This window comes from Perca fluviatilis, chromosome 4 (genome assembly GCF_010015445.1).
Source record: "Perca fluviatilis chromosome 4, GENO_Pfluv_1.0, whole genome shotgun sequence".
Taxonomy (NCBI): Eukaryota; Metazoa; Chordata; class Actinopteri; order Perciformes; family Percidae; genus Perca; species Perca fluviatilis.
In genome coordinates this window covers 38959311-38982346 of record NC_053115.1, presented here as the reverse complement: position 1 = coordinate 38982346, position 23036 = coordinate 38959311, and the positions used below count along the sequence as shown (strand labels likewise).

Sequence of the window (23036 nt, the reverse complement as noted above, 5' to 3'; positions counted from 1 at the left end):
AATGAGGGAGTGCATCAGATAAAACATAAAAATGTACATGTATATAGTTCAGTGTGTAACTGTAACTGACAAACTCCGGCTTAGCACATTCAGAAATGAAAAGAAGCAGAAGATGCTTGTCACCAGTGGCGGCTTGTCAATAGACGGCGCTGGGGCGCCGCCCCCACCAAAATTCCAGAAATATAAATGTATACAAAAATTATATAAAAATTTAATTAAAAAAATGAATAAAATAAAATAGTTTACTCATACGGTTTAATAAAACTGGCTCTAATCGGTTAAATATGTTCTATGTTTTAATATGTTTCCTGCAGTTTCATGGATAGGAACAGTTCTCTTAATACATCCATGGCAGGGACGCCGGCCAAATGGTTGTCTATGTAAAGGTGTGGACACACAGAGCCGATAATCGGCCGTTGTCTGGTGAGGTCAGTGACTCAAGTCTGTTAGGTGTGTTCCGTGCCGTCGTCTGTCCAAGGGGCCGTCGTCCTTCATTTTGGCCGATTTGACATGTACAATCGGCGGGGCGGGCATTGCCGGCAGTCGGACTCAAATGACCCATCTGATTGGTAGAGTGCTAACCCGGAAACGGGGAGCGGAATGAGCGTGATTAGAGTCTCTCAAAATCTGACGAAAATCTTTTAAACTGACCTTTGTTGAGCTGAAATGAAGACAGATTCAGCAACTGCACGGCCAATTTGGGGAGACTGATCAGCCCAACTGCCGTTTCTGCCGAAGTTTGGCCGTCGGCTCTGTGTCTGGGCCTTAAGTCCTTAAACTTTCAGCCAGCATGTGACCTGAAGCTGGTCTCTAATTGGTTTCATAAAAATTTTCATCCGGGCGCAGGTCACTGCTTCCCTGGCGAATCAGAAATGGATACATGTTATTTTATCCAATCTGATTAGTTCTTGACACCTGTCATTCAATTTTATGCTACTCGCGCAGGCGATACCGTCACTCCGCCAAAACCTTGCAAGCTGAGAAATCACACAATGACAGATCACTTTCGTAGAGAAAATGGCAGCAGTTAAACCAAATTCTGTTATTGATTTACAAAAAAAAATGTTCACAAGACGTTCACTGAAAGAAAAGAAGAGGATAAATGATTTTGGACCGGACCAACCCGATTTACAAATCCAGCAGCAGGCTGAGGCCAGTGACGGAGGGCGAAGCTACAACGGAGCTACAAACGGAGTTGGCTGGCTGGATGTGATGTTAGCAATGCACTGAGGTTTTGTGGACAACAGGGGTAAGAGTCAGAAAAAACATCTCTCTGAAAAATGCAAATGTCATGAAAGTAGTCACAGACATCTTGGTAATAGCATGAAGCTAACGTTTGTTGGCAGAGTTAGCATTGATGAACAACTAGCTAGCTAGATGAAGGCTACAGGATGGGCATTAGAAGGCACAACGAAGAGGTGACAAAAAATTGACACATACTGTCCAGGGTAATAGGCTGTGTGACATTTTGTGGATCCGACAAAAACAACGTGCAGGAAAGATTTTTTGAGTTCATCCCTCTGCAGTCAGTTACAGCTGAGTCCATTGATACTGTCCTAAAACAGCGTCTTGCTACTATCCTTCCTGAGGATCAGAAAAGTAAGCTCATCTGCCAGGCATACGATGGGGCCATGTTTTCTGGATAAAGTGGTTGCCCATAGACTGCCAAGATCCAGCAACGTCAGATGGAACTTTCATGTCCGTGCCATCAATACTGTTTTTGAGGACACAGAGGATCTCATTTGCTGTTTTGAGAGAATACAAGACTCTGGTGACTTTGCCCTCAATACTGTCAGGTATGTCTAAAGGAAAGGAGAGCAAAATGTATGTTCAAGTAGTTAACATGTTTTTTGTTAGTGGGTGGGAGGATATAGTTAAAAAAGAAAACTCAGTCAGAGTCACTATCTTCTTATGTTTGTAACTTGAATCTTTTATCATATTGTCTTGCTCTTCTTAAATACAAAAAACATAGTTTTTTAAATAAAGTAGTGCTGGTTGTTTTGTCATGTTTTAGACCTATTGGCAGACATCCATTTATGATGCAGACAAAGGCATATAAAGAGCCTTTTTTCCATGTCCACTGACGTTTCTCAGCTTGCACTCTAGTGACATTTGTGTGGTCCAGGTAGCTTTATTTAAAAAATGGTTGTCATTCGCAAGGCTACTTTTACTTTTATACTTTAAGTAAATTTTCAAGCCTGTACTTTGTTACTTTTACTTGAGTAAAGAGGTTTAATCAGTATTTCTACTTTTACCAGAGTATTTTTTAACACAAGTATCTGTACTTCTACTTGAGTACGGGAAGTGAGTACTTTTACCATCTCTGCTCGTAGAGAAGGTGGCTAAATAACGCTCCAAAGTTAGGTTACATTTTGGCGAGGGGAAAAACTGCCATGGCCATTTTCAAAGGGATCCCTTGACCTCTGACCTCAAGATGTCTGAATGAAAATGGGTTCTATGGGTACCGACAGGTCTCCCCTTTACAGACACTCCTATTTGATGATAATGCCATGCAGTTTTTCTCATGCAGTATACATTTTTTATATTTTCACCTAAAATGGTGTATTTGTATATTTCTGCACACTGACTTCTGGCTGGAAAGCTGAGACTCTTTTGGATTAAACGATATGTGACATGTGATATGTAACACTATATCAATATATACTCAACATATCAATAAATTCTCATTCCACATCTTGTGAAAAGTCAATATACCGCCCAGTCTTAGTAGGCAATATGTGTGGAGTATGTGGGAGTAATTGCTTTTTTAACATTATCACTAGTCACAAAACTCAGAATTTTGAAAAGTTATACAATACAAAGGCCAATTCTAGGTTTTAACTCTCAAACTGACCTTTTAAGAAGTTGAAGAGAAAATGTCCTCAATCTCCAAAAATGTCCTCACTCTTTTGTTCTAAAATTCAAAGCAGTCCTCGCTACAAAAGACGTACAATACCACACACATCTGCAGAGAACTTTAAAGTTGGTGTTGATTGGGGCTCTGGCTCCTTTTCTGCCGGGTCACTTTTGTCTCACAATGAACCTGCAGGACAGAAAACAAAACAACATGAATGAAAATCCTTTCTGTCTTTCATTTTTTTCATTTTCATTTTAGACTAAATTCCTTCAGTACCCAGTGCCCTCATGTGAGGAGGGCCCAAAAAGATGCTAGAATGAATAGCTGTGGATGCGGGGAGGAGCCCATAGAAAATGCCTTTCTACAGGGCCCAGAATTTTGAGCTACTTTCCTTGACAAGTTAAGAGAAAGCTCCGTTTCTAAAAGGCTCTGTGTTCAGCTCTCAGTACTTTTGTAGTTCAGCTGTATTAGAGAAGTGTGAAGTTACTGCTGTTGCTGCTTCATTCATTAAAAGATTTCTACATGCAAACTGACAGGATGCTAACATTAAAAACAGGTCTAATCTATAGGGGTGGCACGGTTCATGAAAAAAAACATCCGAACCGTTTCGTCCGCTTGTCTCGGTTCGGAGCGTGTGTGTTGCACGGTTCGACATGCGCAATGTAGCCTCTTGGCCGTCAGGTTCCCGTATGTGACCTCAGACAGTGTGTTTCCCTTTCGCGCGAAAGAAGAGGTGTGGACAAGTTACCAACAAAACGTACAGCGAAACATTTCAGACTGTCCTGCCAACCTGTATACATTTTAACATCAATGCACGCTGCGTTTTTTCACTCTAAAGCCACTGAAGCGGCTGCTGTTTCAATCTTGTCTGCTCTTTGCAGCGGGCGGGGCTGCTCAGTTCCCCCCGCGACTGACGCGCGCACACACACAAACACACACGGTGGATGCAGGAAAAAACGGAGATGAGACGTACAAGATGACCTAAATTGAGGACAGCTGTGCTCGTTATTGTAAGTGCAATGATAAGTTTAAGTCCAATAAGTACTTTATCAAAATGTGTGTCCCAGGCCAGGATAGGAAATTAACTAACAATGTAAAGATCAACAAGCCACTGACACATATGTTCAAATTTGATTCATTCATAAATTATTATTTTTTGTCTTAAATCCACCGCCCATTTTCATATTATAACATTTGCAGCATCCTGAGCCTTTTTGATAGGTTACTAGGAAAACACAGCCTAGAGTAATTTTATTCTCCCCAAAACAAGTTTCCTTTTTATTTTTAAAGAACTATACAAAAGAAAATCTAAACTTTTTTTACGTTTAACGTATTCTGACTTATTCAAAAGATGGAGCTTTAAGAGTTCCTCTCTTTTTCTTTTAAAGGATACAATTTTTGGAAGAGCTACACTGAAGTTGACAGTTTGATAAATGCAAGTTATTTCAATTGATATTCTGTAATATTTCAATTGTCATGTGCTAAAAAGGCACATACGTTCCTGTAGATGGCAATACACATTCTCTTTTTTTTGCCAAATAAATGAAAAGCTTGTTGAAATCATCAATGACTACGTTTACAAGCTGTCAATTTTCGGGTTATAGTCGGGTTAAGGTCACTATTCGGGTTTCTGAAACATTCGGAATAACCCGTTTACATGCGTGAGCAGAGAGAGTTACTCCTGTATACATGGCATTTGTAATCAATTGGCAATATCCCGACGTAAACGGCGACGCACGGTTAGCGTCTGGACGTAGCCTACGGACAACCTTAAGACGCAATAACTTTTCGGTCACCTTCTTATAAATCTCACTATCTCGGTACTTTCTGCCGTCAACAAAAGACATTATATTCGTGGTTTTCACCACACTAATAAAGAAATTGGTTTCCTCCTCGCACCAAAAGTGTGGTGCTGTGCTGCGTCTCGCCATGTTTACCTCTACTTCTTGTTTACTTCCGGTATACTGCGTGCAGGTTTTCTGCATTGACATATATATAACTATGTTATTATAGTATATAATTATTATTATAACTATGTTTTCTGGCGCATACAAGAAGTTCCTCTACTCAAAAGACCAAGATTCCTTGCGAATAGAACATGCGCAGAACACAAATCAATGTTCCTTTTGATGGGGATATGCCGATACGCGTTTACATGACCAAAATTTCGGGTTAGAAAAGGGGTAACCCAGGTAGCATATTCGGGTTTTTGCCGGTGTTTACATGGCCGTGCGCGACCGGGTTATTGCTAATATTCCGGTTTTGAACGGGTTATTGGCTGCATGTAAACGTAGTCCATGTCTTCCCTCTTGCTGTATCAAAATCTCACCTCGCTTTACTCAGACATGGTTCCAATAATGTGCTTAAAGTCAAGTCAAATTCAGTTTGTAGTTTGACTACATGATATAACAATTTTTTAATACTGTATCCTACATTATGGATAATTAAGCTAAATATCATATGCTGAAGTATTTTTCTGGAGTGTTAAAGATTAAAATGAAAAAATAACAAGAACCGTACAGAACCGAAAACCGTGACCCTAAAACCGTGATACGAACTGAACCGTGGGTTTTGTGAACCGTGCCACCCCTAAATCTAACAGATATACAGACATATTCTGCTATATTAAAGCGCCCATATTATGCTCATTTTCAGGTTCATACCTGTATTTTAAGGTTGTACCAAAATAGGTTTACATGGTTTAATTTTCAAAAAACACCATATTGTTGTTGTACTGCACAGCTCTCTCTAACTGCTGCAGATCCTCTTTTCACCTGGTTTCTGTTTTAGCTACAGAGTGAGACCTCTTTTCTTCTTCTTCTTCTGTACTATCTTTGATTGCACTCGCACATGCTCAGTAGTTCAGATGTAGAGCATGTCAGCTAGCTACAGTGCCTTGCGAAAGTATTCGGCCCCCTTGAACTTTTCGACCTTTTGTCACATTTCAGGCCTCAAACATAAAGATATAAAACTGTAATTTTTTGTGAAGAATCAACAACAAGTGGGACACAATCATGAAGTGGAACGAAATTTATTGGATATTTCAAACCTTTTAAACAAATAAAAAACTGAAATATTGGGCGTGCAAAATTATTCAGCCCCCTTAAGTTAATACTTTGTAGCGCCACCTTTTGCTGCGATTACAGCTGTAGAGTTAAGCCGGGGTATGTCTCTATCAGTTTTGCACATCGAGAGCTGACATTTTTGCCCATTCCTCCTTGCAAAACAGCTCGAGCTCAGTGAGGTTGGATGGAGAGCGTTTGTGAACAGCAGTTTTCAGTTCTTTCCACAGATTCTAGATTGGATTCAGGTCTGGACTTTGACTTGGCCATTCTAACACCTGGATATGTTTATTTGTGAACCATTCCATTGTAGATTTTGCTTTATGTTTTGGATCATTGTCTTGTTGGAAGACAAATCTCCGTCCCAGTCTCAGGTCTTTTGCAGACTCCATCAGGTTTTCTTCCAGAATGGTCCTGTATTTGGCTCCATCCATCTTCCCATCAATTTTAACCATCTTCCCTGTCCCTGCTGAATAAAAGCAGGCCCAAACCATGATGCTGCCACCACCATGTTTGACAGTGGGGATGGTGTGTTCAGGTTGATGAGCTGTGTTGCTTTTTGCCAAACATAACGTTTTGCATTGTTGCCAAAAGTTCAATTTTGGTTTCATCTGACCACAGCACCTTCTTCCACATGTTTGGTGTGTCTCCCAGGTGGCTTTTGGCAAACTTTAAACGACACTTTTTATGGATATCTTTAAGAAATGGCTTTCTTCTTGCCACTCTTCCATAAAGGCCAGATTTGTGCAGTATACGACTGATTGTTGTCCTATGGACAGAGTCTCCCACCTCAGCTGTAGATCTCTGCAGTTCATCCAGAGTGATCATGGGCCTCTTGGCTGCATCTCTGATCAGTCTTCTCATTGTATGAGCTGAAAGTTTAGAGGGACGGCCGGGTCTTCGTAGATTTGTAGTGGTCTGATACTCCTTCCATTTCAATATTATCGCTTGCACAGTGCTCCTTGGGATGTTTAAAGCTTGGGAAATCTTTTTGTATCCAAATCCGGCTTTAAACTTCTCCACAACAGTATCTCGGACCTGCCTGGTGTGTTCCTTGTTCTTCATGATGCTCTCTGCGCTTTACACGGACCTCTGAGACTATCACAGAGCAGGTGCATTTATACGGAGACTTGATTACACACAGCTGGATTCTATTTATCATCATTAGTCATTTAGGTCAACATTGGATCATTCAGAGATCCTCACTGAACTTCTGGAGAGAGTTTGCTGCACTGAAAGTAAAGGGGCTGAATAATTTTGCACGCCCACTTTTTCAGTTTTTTATTTGTTAAAAAAGTTTGAAATAGCCAATAAATTTCGTTCCACTTCATAATTGGGACCCACTTGTTGTTGATTCTTCACAAAAAATTACAGTTTTATATCTTTATGTTTGAGGCCTGAAATGTGGCAAAAGGTCGAAACGTTCAAGGGGGCCGAATACTTTCGCAAGGCACTGTAACTCTAGAGACAGTAAAAGAAAGCCTGTTTCTCCAACTTTGGTCAGTTACAAGGCAGGATTAGCTGGGAGACTTCTAAATGAGGGCGCACATGTAAGTAGTTCTTTTGTAGATTATGGTGAACTTGTGTGTGTTGTAGCAGTGCTTTGCTATTGAGAACGACGTAGCATGCTAGCGTTAGCATTAGCGTTAGCATGCTAATGCTAACGGTTAGCATGCTAACGAGCTAACGGTTGTGGTTAGCCAGCTCATTTCGGACTGTGACGTCACAGCCGATTTTGAACAGCTCACCAGGAGACTGAAGGCAGGACACATTCAGAAACCGCATCTCACTCAAAACAGCATGGATGGATTTTTTTCAAAGTTTGTATGTGTGTGGAAGCACCAGAGACACAAAAGAACACCCCAAATCCCAGAAAAAGTGATTTTTTCATAATATGGGCACTTTAATTTCTGTGCCCAAAAAAAAAAACAGCATTCGTTGCCTGAATTATTACAGACCTGTAGCACTGTTATCTGTTAAAATAAAAATCTTCGAGAGAATAGTATGTAAACATCAGTCCAGTGTGGTCAGGCTAGACACCTTCCAATTTGCATTAAGGGCAAACAGGTCCGTTGAGGATACTCTATCCCTATGTCTCCACTCCATTATACAGAACCTGGAGGGCCCAGGCAACTATGCAAGGTCCTCTTTATAGATTATAGCTCTACTTTTAATACAATTTTCCCCAGCAAACCTTTTCAGAAACTTCAACAAATGGGGGTCCATAATTCCTTATGTCACTGGATTTTCTATAGCAGAAAACACAAGTGGTCAAAATCAGTAACAAGATCTCTAATGTCAAGCACATTAACACTGGTGCCCCCCAGGGGTGTGTTTTATCACCTTCTATATTCGCTGTACACTAATGACTGCACATCACACACAGATTCTGTTAAATTGTTTAAATTTGCAGATGATACAATAGTGGTGGGGCTGATTTCTGGGGATGATGATGTTGCCTATTATAGAAATGAGGAGGTCCTCTCACTGATTGAATGGTGTTCCATCCACAACTTAAGAGTTAAATGTCTCAAAAACTAAGGAGCTAGTGGTCGACTTCCGCAGACGTGGGAAGGCGTCCCAGCCCTTGTACATTAATGGAGAGGTGGTGGAGCGGGTGGATAGTTTTAGGTTTTTAGGCACAACAATATCATCCTCTTTAAAATGGGAGCATAACATAACCAATATTACCAAAAAAGCCCACCGGAGGCTTTTTTTTCTTTGCCAGTTGAGTAAATTTGGGATAGCCTGTGGGGGAATGTTGCAGTTCTACTGAGCCGCCATCGAGAGGGTCCTCACTTTTTCTGTTACTGTCTGGTATGGCAACTCCACTGTCCAGCAGAGGTTGCAGCTGGACAGGATAGTCAATATGGCCTCAAAAATCATTGGCTGCAAACTCTTCCCCATTTGTGAGATCTACAAGGCCCGTATCCACCGGACAGGCCTAAAGATCCTACAAGATGAGACTCACCCTGCCAACTCCCTTTTCACCCTCCTCCCATCAGGGAGAAGGTTGAGAGCTATTAAGACAAAAACCTCCAACTTTCTCAACAGCACATACTGCAGAGCCATTAAATCTCTAAACAGCTCTCCATCACTGAACCACTACCTCATGGAAAAAGGTTCTCCTAACGAGCCTGGATAAATTGCACTTCTCTGTTCACTGTTTTTTATAATACTTTTCTAAATGTTTTTATGCCACCCATACTAGCTTTATTGTATCTATTTATTGTAAAGGTTGTGGATTTGCGCTCTGCATCCCTATGCACCATGTCACTTTAACCTGACATCTGTCACGCTAGCCTCCTGGACTGTCATCCAGGTATGTGGTGAGGGTTTTGCCCTGTTCTTTTATCTGCCTGTGTCAAGTGTGATCCCGTGTGGGATACCGTATGTGTGTATATATATATGCTCTATTTTTTTGTGTCTTTGTTGATGTCCTGTCATGAGCACACTGAAGCAAATCCCTAGCAACTTGCACCGAGTTGTATGGCAATAAAGTATTGAATCTCTATTGGGTCAGCAGATCAGAGTTGCAGGAAACAAAGTGGTTTGTCAGCAGACATGCAAAATGTCATCAAGATACAGTATAGAATTTGACCTGGCTCTGTGGTGCGAGAACGCCAACAGCAACTCCAATCATCACTTTCCTCAAGTTTTGATCTGAAACACAGAACAAGAAGGTGATGTTACTCTCACAATGTAACTGCAATCATGTAGAGAATATTAGTCATAATTTACACAATAGGACAATAATTCCGAGAACTAATAATATACAAGGTAGTTTACAGATTAAAACGCCACAGAGAGGAATCCCACCAGGCACAGTGACATCAACGTATGGCTGATGTTATTTTGCTTGGCTACACAGTGGAAGTGTTCGACTCTGCCAAGGGCGTGGGAAGGGGGGTGCTGAGGGTGCTGCATAATTACTAATATGCTGTCTGACATTATTTATATTTTTGTATATCAAATAATGAGGCAAATAGCAAAAAAGGGTTATGGATAGGTTTGAATATAGCCTACTAAAAATTAACTGTTATAGCTGCTATAGACAGTCCCTCCAGAAAAACGTGATTATGTGATCGCATAATTCAATGCATAATCAGCTAAAGTCCGCATATTTTTTCCGCATTTTTTCAAATACGCTGCACTTTCGCCGCATAAATTGCCAATTTCCGCGCAAAATATGCGGGGCTTACATGATTTCATAATCCCCGCATTTTCGTTGCAAAAAAGTCACATATATCTTAGCAGAAAGTTGAAAAATGTTGCGTTTACTTCACACAAGAACAGCCATTTTCCCCTGTTGCCATGGGAACGTTATGAAGTGACGTAATTACGACGTCATCGAAAAGCAGGGTGTTGGGGGAATCACATTTTTATCTCTTTTTCATCAAGAAGTTCCCGCAATTTTATCAAGTTCCCGCAATTTCATCACATACAATTGCATTTTTTAAGAACACATGCTGCATAATCAAGGATTTTTGCCCGCAATAATCATAAAAATACTCTGCATTTTTCTGGAAGGACTGTATAGAGGTCAAAGTGAAAGTGAGTCAAGTGATGTGACTCACGGGAGAGAGGAGGAAGGGGGGGGGGGGTTGTTTAAAAAGAATTTTTTATAAAAAAAAAAAAGGGGCAAAAAGGATACAAGATTTTTTCTTCCGGCATAGTAATGCGGCTGAAATTAGCAAGATTTCATCTGTAGATGTTACAGTTGATGTTTCAGTTAAGGCAGCTGGCAAAAATAAAACCAATCCTTCAGAGACAACATTTTGAGACAGTAATCCATGCCTTTGTGACCACTCGGCTGGATTACTGTAATGCACTTTACATAGGGGCTAGTGGGTCCTCCATTGCTCGTCTTCAACTGGTTCAAAATGCTGCTGCACGTCTTTTAACTGGCACAAGAAAGTAAGAGCACATTTCACCTATTTTAGCTTCACTCCACTGGTTGCCTGTCCATTTCAGGATTCATTTTAAAATTCTTTTATTTGTTTTTAAAGCCTTGAATGGCCTTACCCCACCTTACCTCTCTGAGCTGCTGCACCCCTACACTCCTAGCCGATCTCTCAGGTCAGCTGACCAGCTGCTCCTGATGGTGCCTAAAGCTAGGCTCAAGCTCAGAGGGGATCGAGCGTTTACCGTTGCAGCTCCAAAACTTTGGAACGGACTGCCTCTGCACATTAGACAGGCATCCTCTCTGTCTAATTTTAAAACTCTTCTTAAAACCCACCTCTTTTCTTTGGCTTTTAACACCAGGTAGAGTGTTGATGTTATGTGCATATTTGCTTATTTTAATTGATGTTTACTTATTTAATTTTATTTAAATTGTTTTTTATTGCATTTATTTTTATATTGGGTACCTCTGCTTTTATTGTGTTATCTATTTATTTTGTTTTATCTTTTGTGCAGCACTTTGGAAACCTTGTGTCTGTTAAAATCGTGCTATATAAATAAAGTGGAGTGGATTGGATTGGAATGGATGTTTCCTTGTCCACCACCGAGGCAAACTCTGTTGGGGCAGCTGAAGAGCCAGAGACGTTAGCAAGCAACTCGGCTAACGTTAGCAGCACCATCATAGCATCTAACGTTAACTTTATTGGGAAAGCTGCTGAAGATCCAGAGTCTGAAATAATGTATGCAAGCAACTTGGCTAACGTTAGCAGCACCATCATAGCATCTAACGTTACAGAAGGATTCGAAAAGCCCTGTCAGCCAAACAACTTCAGTTATCCTGGAAGGAGGTTCGGGACAGAAACTTTTCAATGGTATTTTCAGCCAGGGTGGTACTTAAAGTGGCAATGGCAACATTATGTTTCTGATAAGGACTATGTGCTGTGCTTTGTGTGCTGCAAAGCTAAAGAGAAGGGGTTCTGTCATGCCGAGGGAAAGAGGTGTTTTACCAGTGGAGGGTTCACAAACCGGCGCAAAGCTAGAAGCAAATTTTCCCAATGTGATTGCTCTGACCTGCACCTGGAGGCGGTGAGAATGCTGGCATCTCTCAACCAAAAACCTGTATCAGCAATGATATCTGAAAATTTAGGAAAATAACAGAAAGTCGCAAGGACTGCACTGGAGCTGCTGTTCAGATCTATTAGGCTCCTTGCTCGTGAGGGAATTCCATTGCGGGGGCATAACCATTGGGATGGCGTTCTCTGGCAAATGATGTTGGACCGAACATACGACAAGTCCAAGGCACGTGAGTGGATACAGCGAAGAGACAAATGGATATCAGGCACAATCCAGAATAAAATTTTGAAGATTCTGACCACACAGGTAGTGGAGGACATCGCACCATGCACAGAGCATCAACAGTGGCAGCGGGAGTTCTTTGAGGCTGTGGATATTGTAACGTCAGAGCTAGACCATTGATTTGACCAGCCTGGAATGAAAATGGCTGCCAAGAGAAAGAAAACCATCACCGATGCTGCCAATGGACTTTATTCAGGTCTGGATGACATTGCTCCCCATCTCCCTATCCAGATAGACAAGTCTTGCTTACATATGCAGCTCACACTGTTGGGTAACCTTACTAAAGACAAGGGCCTCCGAACATCTACTGACATTGCACAGTTTTTGAGTGGACTGCATCCTCAAACAAGAGAATTGCTGAAAGAAGTGGAGAAGTTCATGGAACTTTGTCTCTCACTGCCTGTGTCTGTTGCCTCTTCAGAAAATTCCTTCTCTACACTCAGGCGGCTAAAAACATGGTTGAGGAGTAGGATGACTCAAAGAAGGCTCAGCCACCTGGCTTTGTTGTCACGTTCATCAGGATATTTTAGATATGTTGGGCATTCAACCTTTGATGAAAACCATTGCTCAAAACACAGTAGAACGCAAGGCCACCTTTGGCATCATCAATTAAAAGTAAGCTGTCTGTCTCCCACCTCAGTGTTTCCATGAAGGTAGTAGGTGTAGACTTTAGGGCTTGCGATTGACATATTTATTGGCATATACTGTATATTGGCATCTTTGACAGTTAAAAAGTGAAAAACTCTAAACTCTAATCTCTAATTCCAGTGTTCAATGTATTGTATTTGCACTATGAATACTACGGAAATGAAGAGATACATTAGCTTAACTCTCAGTTCTGTTTACATGTTTGTATTGATCCCTGTAAATGGTTATAACTGACATTGATTTTGATGCATACCTTTACTTTTGTAATTTATAAATGTCTTTGTTATTTGAACTATGAACACTTGAAATGGAAATACACTTCAGCCTGGCTATAGCTGTGGGAATCATGTTGATAGATTTTTTTTGATGCCTGTAAATGGTTGACCTCTATACAGCATATGATTTTGATGCATACCTTTGTGCTGCCACTTAGTTGAAATGTCCAATTGTCTATAATTTTAGTGTTTAATGGATTTTACTGGTGCCTATACCAAATGCTGTAATGATAAATAGCTACCGCTTGTTAATGTTTTACTCAGTTGGCTCTCATCACTTGGCTTTCTCAGATCAGCTGACATGTGTTGTTACAGATACGGTTACCCTGGCTATGTAACATTCAGGAGCTTCTTGCTAAAGGTATTAACTCTTAATAAAAGTACTGAAGCAATTCAAACATCTCTTTTTTTAAATTGAATCATCATTTTCCCTACATTTCTTTCTTACTTATAGCCTCTTAATGATTTATAGCGAGTCATCTAATGTTCTTTACATGTAATATAACATGTAATGTAATAGAAATGCAGCATCCATGAGCAGCTAGGCCTAATGGGCTATTATTTTATTTACAACACAATATTGAGACAGACTATATAACCTTAACAAAACAATGAAGAATGTGATTAATGTAAGTAAATAAAGACAGAACATTAAGTGACCGTTTTATCAAAATGATGAAGATCAAGACAGTTGTATTTGTCATGGTCTTAGTACACATGAATGATCAGCATAAGCTGATGAGCATGAATGAGAAGCCGCTTCTTGTGTCTTTTGTTGTGTTAGAGTGCCATCTACTGGGCACAATTGGTAATTATCCTGAAATATGGGAATATGTGTGGAAAAGAACTACGGTTTACACGCACTGTCTCCTAAAACTTTGGTTATTCTGCAAAAATAATTAGTTGCTTTAAAGGAACACACCGACTTATTGGGAATTTAGCTTATTCACCCTAACCCCCAGAGTTAGACAAGTCGATACATACCCTTCTCATCTCCGTGTGTGCTGTAATGCTGTCTGACGGCTCCAGTGGCATCAGGCCAGCACAGAACATGCAGGTGAATGGTTCCAGCAATCCTACTGCTCCGAATAAGTGACAAAATAACGGCAACATGACTCTATAAATCACAACATGTAAATAGGAACATGTTGGCGTTATTTTGTCACTTTTGTCACAATTTGGAGCAGTAGGCTAGTTGGAACCAGTTACCTGCAGGATCTGTGCTGGGCTAAGCTAATGCTGGAACCATCAGACAGCGTTACAGCACGCACGGAGATGAGAAGGGTATGTATCGACTTGTCTAACTCTGGGGGTTACGGTGAATAAGCTAAATTCCCAATAAGTCGTGTGTTCCTTTAAAGATAATTCCGATCTAAGCTCTACTGTGAGGGCAATGCCTGTAAGTACCATTGCATATATACTGCGCTAAAATTACGTATTTAGCTGTCAAAATCCGAAATATTAACTGGGGGGAGAAATCGTCAGACATCCATTATTTTGTTATTCAACACCCCTGGTCAAAAATAGGTTCCCGCGCGCCTGGGGCCTCATGTATAAAAGACTGCGCAGCTTTCATACCAGAAGATGGCGTACTGCTAAAACTTGAAAAGTAACATAATAGAAATATTATGAAACCGCATCTTTCCTTACATACACAATCAACGTGAAATTGAGCACACATGAACGAGCAACCGTCCCCGTCTTGCCTCCTTCCATAAATTAATATGGAAATTACTATAAATGCGCCCCCGACGTCATTCTTTGTCCAATCACAACGGGTAATACCTCTGCAGACAGAAAAAAAACTTCACCGACTGTGAGGTTGAGGTGCTGATCGCGGAGGTGGAGGAGAGAATTTATTTTCTTTGTTTGGAGGTTTGTCATTTTGAGTAAGCAATAAAAGAAAATGCCCAGAGTGGCAAATGGTGACCAAGCAGTGAATGCACCGAACCATGGCAGAAATAAATAAAAAAAAATAATATGTCTAATGTCGAAGTTGAAATCAAGAGAATAGTGGCAGCGCCACACCAGCTACAGAACAACATGCATCTCAGTGTCAGTCCAAATTACGCACAATAAGCAGTTTGATCTCACTGATTTATTTTCTAAGTTTTAGTACGCTCAGTGAAACGGAGTCCAGCGCGAGGGAGATCCAACCCAGAGGAGGAGAGGTTAGGGACTGTTCGTTATTTATTTAAAGTGATGGTTCGGAGTAATTCACCCTAGGGTCCTTTGCACCATGACCTCGAGCCAAACACCCCCCCAGAAGCTTCTTTCACCTGGGTCTAACATTGGGAGATTTAGCTAGAGTAGCGTTATCAGCTGAATAGCTTAGCGCAGGGGCTAACGGACCCACATTTGTATCTTGTAAATTACCCCACTAATAATGCCCGAAATGATACCAAACGTCTACAAGTAGTACAAATAGGTTATGCTCTCATAAAACGATGGATTGGAAAGTTTGAGTACACCAGAATTCGCGAACACTTGTCTGCTCTCTCTTCAGCTCTCTGTTGCTGTTGCTGCTACCTGCGGAAGCTAGACGAGAACTTAGGGCCGTCTACAAATTACTACACCGAAAACAACAACTACAAAAAAATATTTATTAATTCAATGATTAAATAACGTAATGTCTCCAAACTTACCTCAATTATTACTTGTCTCCTGCTAGTTATACTACAGCACTTACTTAAAAAAAAAAATTTAATTATAAAAAATATTTTTTTGCATCTCTCTTTCGGTTGTTGTAATTTTGTAGACGGCCCTAAGCACTCGCCTTACGCCAGCAGCAACACCAACATCAGAGAGCAAGCCAGCAGGCGAAGTGTTATTTACATAAACTTCTGGTGTACTTACAAACTTTCCAATCCATCGTTTTATGAGAGCATAACCTATTTGTACTACTTGTAGACGTTTGGTATCATTTCGGGTATTATTAGTGGGGTAACTTACGAGATACAAACGTGGGTCCGTTAGCCCCTGCGCTAAGCTATTCAGCTGATAACGCTACTCTACGCTAACTCTCCCAATGTTAGACCCAGGTGAAAAAAGCTTCTGGGGGGGTGTTTGGCTCGAGGTCATGGTGCAAAGGACCCTAGGGTGAATTACTCCGAACCATCACTGATCCGAACTGATCAAGGGGCCACTGGAGCAGTTTTGGAACCTTTTGTCTAAATAGACCTGACCCTCCCTTCATCAGCAATAACTTTTGGTTAAACCTCCAACACGATTGGGAAAAAAAAGTACCGTCTTGTGCTTGGCACAGCCATACAGATTTCCATTGTTTTTTATTTTACAGCCATGACATAGGTGTCTAAACAGCTGCATTCTCATCTGACGCATCCCACTCCTCTGTTATGGTGTGGTGGCCATTTCACTAGATTTACTCACTAACATTGTTGTGGAAACACAATAAGCATGGAAACTAAATGCACACTTCCTGCGTTACTTCAAATACTAAGTTACTCCTCTAGTAAAGTAGTATTCACATGAAATAAAACAATAAAACATTGTGACCATTCAGCAAAGCACACTGGGTAATTCAACACTGGTTGCTATGGACTCATCACTAGGCTTCCTCAGTCATTGTATATTTTAGCATAGGTAAAAGTGCCGAAGCTGAACATTATCCAAAACTCCATTTCTCAGTTGAGCGTCAATTTGGGAGCTTGCATGCTACCACTCCTTCCTTCTCAAATCCCTTGAAAAGGCTGTCATTTGCACAATTTCACAAATAATCACCGGGACCGAAAGGATATACCTCCCGTCTCATGCCTTCCCGGCTGCCGGCTGGTGCTATCAACTCGAACCTCCGATGGCGCCATTTTGTTGCTACAAAGAGATCACCTCCTGTTAGCATCCCACTGACCGCCATTTTTTTTTACGTCACTTGACTGCGAATAACTTTACATCTGAAGCGTTTAAAGACTCTATTTGTCCATTGTTTATTTTTAAAGAAACACGACAATGTATAAAAGGCTCCATTACCTTGTACCTCACGTTATGGCTCCGTAGCAGACGTTTTTGTAAAAATAGGCTAACGACTGTGTCATAACCAAGTGACTTACTGTCGCACAGTAGAGGAATTACCATATAGTACAGGAGAAGCTTGCAGGCAGTTTTGACTTACGTTAGCTGTTTAGGTTTAATTACTAATGTTAACTAGAACTGCAAGCAGTTATGACGGGGCCCAAGCCTCCGATGCCATTCGCCTCCTATGCCATTCGCCTCCGATGGCATTCGCCTCCGATGGCATTCGCCTCCGATGCCAGTCGTCCGGCATGCCCCGGGGAGCCGCGCCAGTCGCCCCCGATGACCCGCGAAGCTGCGCCAATGCGGGACCGGAAGCATTACGCAGGGGGGGCAAACGTTGGTCAATGTCGAGGGTTTGATGGACGGAGCTCTGGCGGTACACGTGTAAATGTTAACAGTGTTAACAGTTCATCCACGCATATACAGACTACTTTTAACAATTCTCTACTATAAACAAACTTCTCAACCCCTGACCACAAGGGACAGCAGAGAGAAATGAGAGTGTGACTTAGAGGGTGGAGGTACCGGCAGGTGTGGTGTTTGAAAGAGCAGGGGAGGTGGTCAGGTTGTTGTAAATGGTGTCATAGGCGCGATTGATGTTTTCCTCCGGAGGGTGCTCGCAGGCGCACGTCGTTTAAAAAAAATTAAGTAGTCAAAAGTTGTTTGCATTTCAAAACCTTAGGAAATGGACAGCGACCGACACGAACACACGCGCCTATTAACTCGATAATAAAGCCGTAAAGTAGGCTTTCAACTCAGGACAGCGCCACTTCTCAGAAATACAGATAGGATTGGAGATGAGAAGTTTAACTGACACTTAACCGCGATCACCTTCGTGGGAAATTAAGAATCAATGCCACCAACATGCCCAATCACACTATGACAGACTCTCCACTTAGCACCAACTGCAATGTTTATTTGCACGGTATCAGCGCATATGAATGGTGTTGATTTTGGATTAAAAAAGTGGGAGAAAAGAGTATTATTTGTCCACTGTGAAGGTTGTAGAAACTTTGTCAGGTGGGTTAAGAAGTTTGTTTATTGTATTTAACACCAGGGGAGCACGCGAAAGCGAAAACCAAAACATAACGGTAGGAGGTAAACATCAGTAAATATTGAGAAGTGTGACCTGCAAGGTCTTTGATACATTCCCATTGCAAATATTCCATTAACATTGATTAACAGGGCAAAACACCTTTATGTTGATTATAGCGCCCACTAATGGCCGATCTTTGCCAAATTTGGTAGAGCGCCTCAGAACGCCATCCCGAACGAGTAACACAAAGTTTGTGTTGATTGCTTTTACTGTGGCAGAGATATTGCAATTGCAAATTTCCCATTGAAATGCATTGAGAAAATTGGCGGGAAAACAAATAAACATTGCTTATAGCGCCCCCTAAAGGCCGATCTTCGCCAAATTTGGTACAGAGTATCATAGTGGAATTTGGAATAAGGATCTCAAGTCATTTGGTGATAACCTTAAATTTAACCGAGATATGATATGATTTGTGTGTGGTAGCTAGCTAGGACAATTTGTTTTGTCGTCAAATGTGCATACTTTAACGTAGCAAAATTCCTTCAATAACTTTTTGTCAGGTCCATCTGGAGATGCTAACTACCAGGTTTCGTGCAGATCGGTCGCACGGCCTAGGACGAGTTCGAAAAAGTTGGTTTTGCACTTTGCGCGATATTGCGAAAAAACCTTTGCGCTAAAATGGGGTTGGCCTATATCACGTAATTCAGCTTGATTCAAGGAACACGTGGATGTAAAAAATTCTAATGTGCGATGTGTAATGTGGGAGTTAAAGACCAAAAACCATTACAGCGCCACCTAGTGGTCCACATGTGTAATTTTTGGTAGGTGTGGTCCATGGCCCATTATCCATCTACGCTGTAAATTTAAAGTTGTTCACATTAGTGTAAGTGGTATATCTAGAATTGGGTCTCATTGGGTCCCATAGGCCACGCCCACTTCGACGCCTCAGTACCCCACTTTAGGGTTGGCCTCAGGATTGGCCCCTGATGGTACCCTTCAAATTTTGTATAAATCGGATGAGCCGTTCATGAGATATAAACTTTTTGTAGTTGTAGCGCCCCCTAGTGACCAATTTTCGTAAAACGCATGGGGTACCTCCAGAGGTTCATGGCAAAAAAGAATCTAAAGTTTGGGGTTGATAGCATTTATTTTGGCTGAGATATGGCAAAGTTGGTGTTTTCATAGTTAGCTACACAAATTAATTTGTGCGTTATAAGCGCAATTTTTATCGTACAAAAATTCCTTTTATAACTTTTTGTCAGGTCTGTCTGGGGATGCTAGTTGCCAAGTTTCGTGCAGATCGGTCGCACGGTCTAGGAGGAGTTCGAAAAAGTCGTTTTTTGATAAATCGCGATTTTTCACGCATAAAAGTCTAGGCGGAAATCGGCGTGGCCTATATCACGTGATTCAGTTGGATCCAGTGAACGCGCAGATGTATGGTTTTTGAATGTCGGGTGTACGGTGTGGGAGTTATAGGGCCAAACGCGTTTTTGTCTGCTATAGCGCCACCTAGTGGTTGAAATGGGTAAATCTTTGCGCCTGAGGTCCTTGCAGGGTTTTGGACCAGTCCTGAAAATTGCAACCCCCCACCATGTACGGTTTAGGCTGCAGTCGGAGTTTTAGGCGGAGAAGAATAATGGAAAATAATGGATAATGGAAAAAAATAAAAATCTTTAGAAAAACAATAGGGTTCCACGCTCCATTGGAGCTGTGAACCGCGATGCCTTGCATTACGCGGTTCCCATGCCCCCTCGGGCTTGGACCCCTAACTAGCATATTAGTTAGCAATAATTAGCCTGTGCTTATGTTATCTCCTTACATATACCTACACTCTCCGTCTCTGTAAGATTGGGAATGATTGAGATTTCTCTTGGCACAGCTACCAGAAGACTTCCAACTTTCAGACAGGTTGCTCACGTCACATTTACGTTGTCTCTGTCAGATGGAGGCTGCGCAGTAAAGCAAGAGATCACCGGAAAAGTGCTTCTAATAGCCTTCACTGGTCTCCGTCCAGAACAACGGGGTCTATTGGTCCATTATATATATGTCAATGGGTGCTATCTGCGGCTTGAGTTTCGGCTTTTCAAAATAAAAGCTTGCATCTGGTCAGCTATGTTTTTGGTACGGTGTTTTGGATGTTTTTGAACTAAACAGTACGGCAATCATGCTAATGAATAAAATTCTTTTTTCAGCAGACAACAGTTACAACACGATTGATCTAGCAAAGTAGTTTTGTGTTTATATGTGCAAGCAGAATTTATTCAGTTTGGGAAATCCCACGGTTTCTAAGCTACAGGTCTGGCTGATACAATAGGGAGGGACCCATCTGCTAGCGATAGGGGCCGAGACTGAGAGAGCTACATGGATAAATATGCACCAAACAAGCCACTTTGAAATGTTGCTCTTCTCATCTATCTATAAATTGCAGGAACGTCTGTCTGTGTGTGTGTGTGTGTGTGTGTGTGTGTGTGTGTGTGTGTGTGGGTGTTAAGCGCATATCTCTCGAACCGTTAGTCCGATGGATTTCAAACTTGACGGGTGTCTTTCTATGGGCACGGGTAAATGCAGTGCCAAGTTTGACGTTGTTTGGATTAGAAACGCAAAAGATATCTTCGGTAAAAGAAGCACACATTGAAATGTGACATACACCTCATACCCTCAAACATGTGCCAAGTAGCACTACGTTAACGATCAAACGACACAAGACAACGTCTCTCTCTCTCTCTCTCTCTCTCTCTCTCTCTCTCTCTCTCTGTCTCTCTCTCTGTCTCTCTATCTCTCTCTCTCTCTCTCTCTCTCTGTCTCTCTCTCTCTCTCTCTGCACACACACACACACACACACACAAACGGTCTGGTTTTGGTGGTTGATGAACACAGATATGTGCTGATTAGCTCTCATAACGGGCAAGGTGGGTAACGCATTGCCATGAGTCCATGAGGCTAATGTCTGATTACTCCACATTGTCATGGTGATATTTTGTGATTACATTCTGATTCTGTCAGGTAAATATAGTAGTACAATGTCTTCCTCTGATGTAGAAGTAGCCTACACTGTAAGTCAGTAGTAGGGTATAGAGGGGAGTTGCATATGAAGTGGTTTGGAGTCCTTCTGTAAGTAATTTTGGGTACAATTTGGTGTTGAAGAATTCCACAAGCAGCAATGATAGGCCAAGCAATTGGCCCGTTCCAAACAGGCACATTTTCTACGGGCACTGCACTAGTGAATACAAAAGTTGGGAGACCCTCCCCTGTAGACTAAAAAAAATTGGATGACCCTCCCATCAACAAAGAATAAAAATACATGACCCTCCCCTATTTTCCTCCGGTGTTCCATTCCATAAATACCGAACGGTCCCTTAGTGAGGCCAGCGTCTCCACGGCAGGTGATCCGCTGCGCCACGCATGGATGAAATAATGAAATAGTAAATAGGACTACAGTAACAGAAATATGTGCAGAATTAAGACAGTCAAGACGGCCCAGTGTTTGGTGGACCGGGTACACCTTGTTCACTTACATAGCCTACAAATCATCCCCGACACAGCATTTTTTCCTGGACAACTTCATAGACAACATCACAGACGTATGCCAGTAAGTGAAGTGGAACCTTTTCTTTTGTAACGTTGGTGAGTTTCGGCACTTTTCAGTTAGAATTCGCCACGTTACAGAGCCAGACAAGACTTTGCGGAAGGCCCGCACATTCTCACGTCTGCTCAAAAGATTGCGTGACGGCCCGCACAATCTCACGTCAAGTAAATTTTTATAAATCACACCATGTGTGGGAAAACCAGCGTATGCAAGCTTTTCGAGCGTACGCAACGTTTATACATGACACCCCTGGACCCAGCTCCTGAATCCTGCTTAGGTTTGTCGATTATGTCAGTTGAATATGTTCATAAAAAATTAAAAGTATTATTTACATGAATAGCAGATGTTAACATCTTTCTATGAGTGGCATGACTGTAGAAAAAACATACCTGAAGGATGTGTCTGCGGTCCAGAGCTGTACGCTGATGAAAGATAAAAACATGAATTACATTTTTTTTGACACATACATGATGTACATATTTTTGCATAGCTTTCTGCATTTATTTCATGTAACTGTAAAAACGTAAACTGATTAAAAAAATAAAGGTAAATGTTAAAATCAAATCAAAATATGGGGATAAAGATGTTACTTCTGTAATTGAATGCATCGGTTAGTTATTTTTGTTAGACATATTTCATATATATATATATATATATATATATATTTTCTGACTTTTGAAACCTTTCTGTTTGAAATGAAAGGTTATGACAATTGGTTTAAATATTCTGCATGACAGGATTTACAAAATGAGCGTCATGATAGACATGTTCATACTGATCCTTACTTTTATTTCCCTCCTGACTCTCATTCTTCAGTAGTGTGAAGTTTCCAATCAGTTTGAAACATTTTCAAAGCGCTTACACGCTTTAGTGAGGTGCACAGTGTCACATTTAATACAGACAACAAGCCAGATGTTAGTGAATGTGAGTGAACATAACTAATTCCTGGTTTCAGACTCAGACAGAAGAGGATGATTCCTGACCAGAGTTAGAAACCAGAATGTGGAAAGTTTAATTGTTGTTTCCATCTTCATGTTCACTTTGAGTCTAAAACCTAATGCTGTGTTTTCAGTTAGTTCTTCTTTTAATGAACCAACACTCTGCTGCAGTGAATGAAGTGTAAAGAACATGTTTGTCATCTGGGACCCTCACTGCAGAGCAACAAGTCCTAATAACAAGATTACATTGTCCAGGAAAAACTTTATTTGCCTCCATGTTATCAAATTATTACCAAGAGTGATATACCATCACTGTATTTATTCAGAGTTACAGTTTGGTCCCA

At 41.2% G+C, this 23036-nt stretch overlaps 1 protein-coding gene across 3 annotated transcripts in view; it reads right to left on the bottom strand.

The window, feature by feature from the left end:
- Positions 1–613: 613 nt before the first annotated feature.
- The window catches only part of LOC120557670 (butyrophilin subfamily 2 member A2-like), a 28616-nt gene continuing 6193 nt past the window's right edge, over positions 614–23036 (bottom strand). The window contains exons 5-8 of one of the 3 annotated variants that reach the window (XR_005638992.1): positions 22144–22176; positions 9521–9582; positions 2855–3043; positions 614–1802 (exon numbers count right to left, since the gene is read on the bottom strand). Coding sequence is in view for 2 of the 3 variants with exons in the window: in XM_039798216.1 (XP_039654150.1) it covers positions 2978–3043; positions 9521–9582; positions 22144–22176 (161 nt within the window). In the remaining variant the exon portion in view is untranslated. Of the gene's footprint in view, positions 1803–2233; positions 3044–9520; positions 9583–22143; positions 22177–23036 lie in introns of those variants that run through there. The other 2 variants (XM_039798216.1, XM_039798217.1) reach the window with 2 other exon arrangements.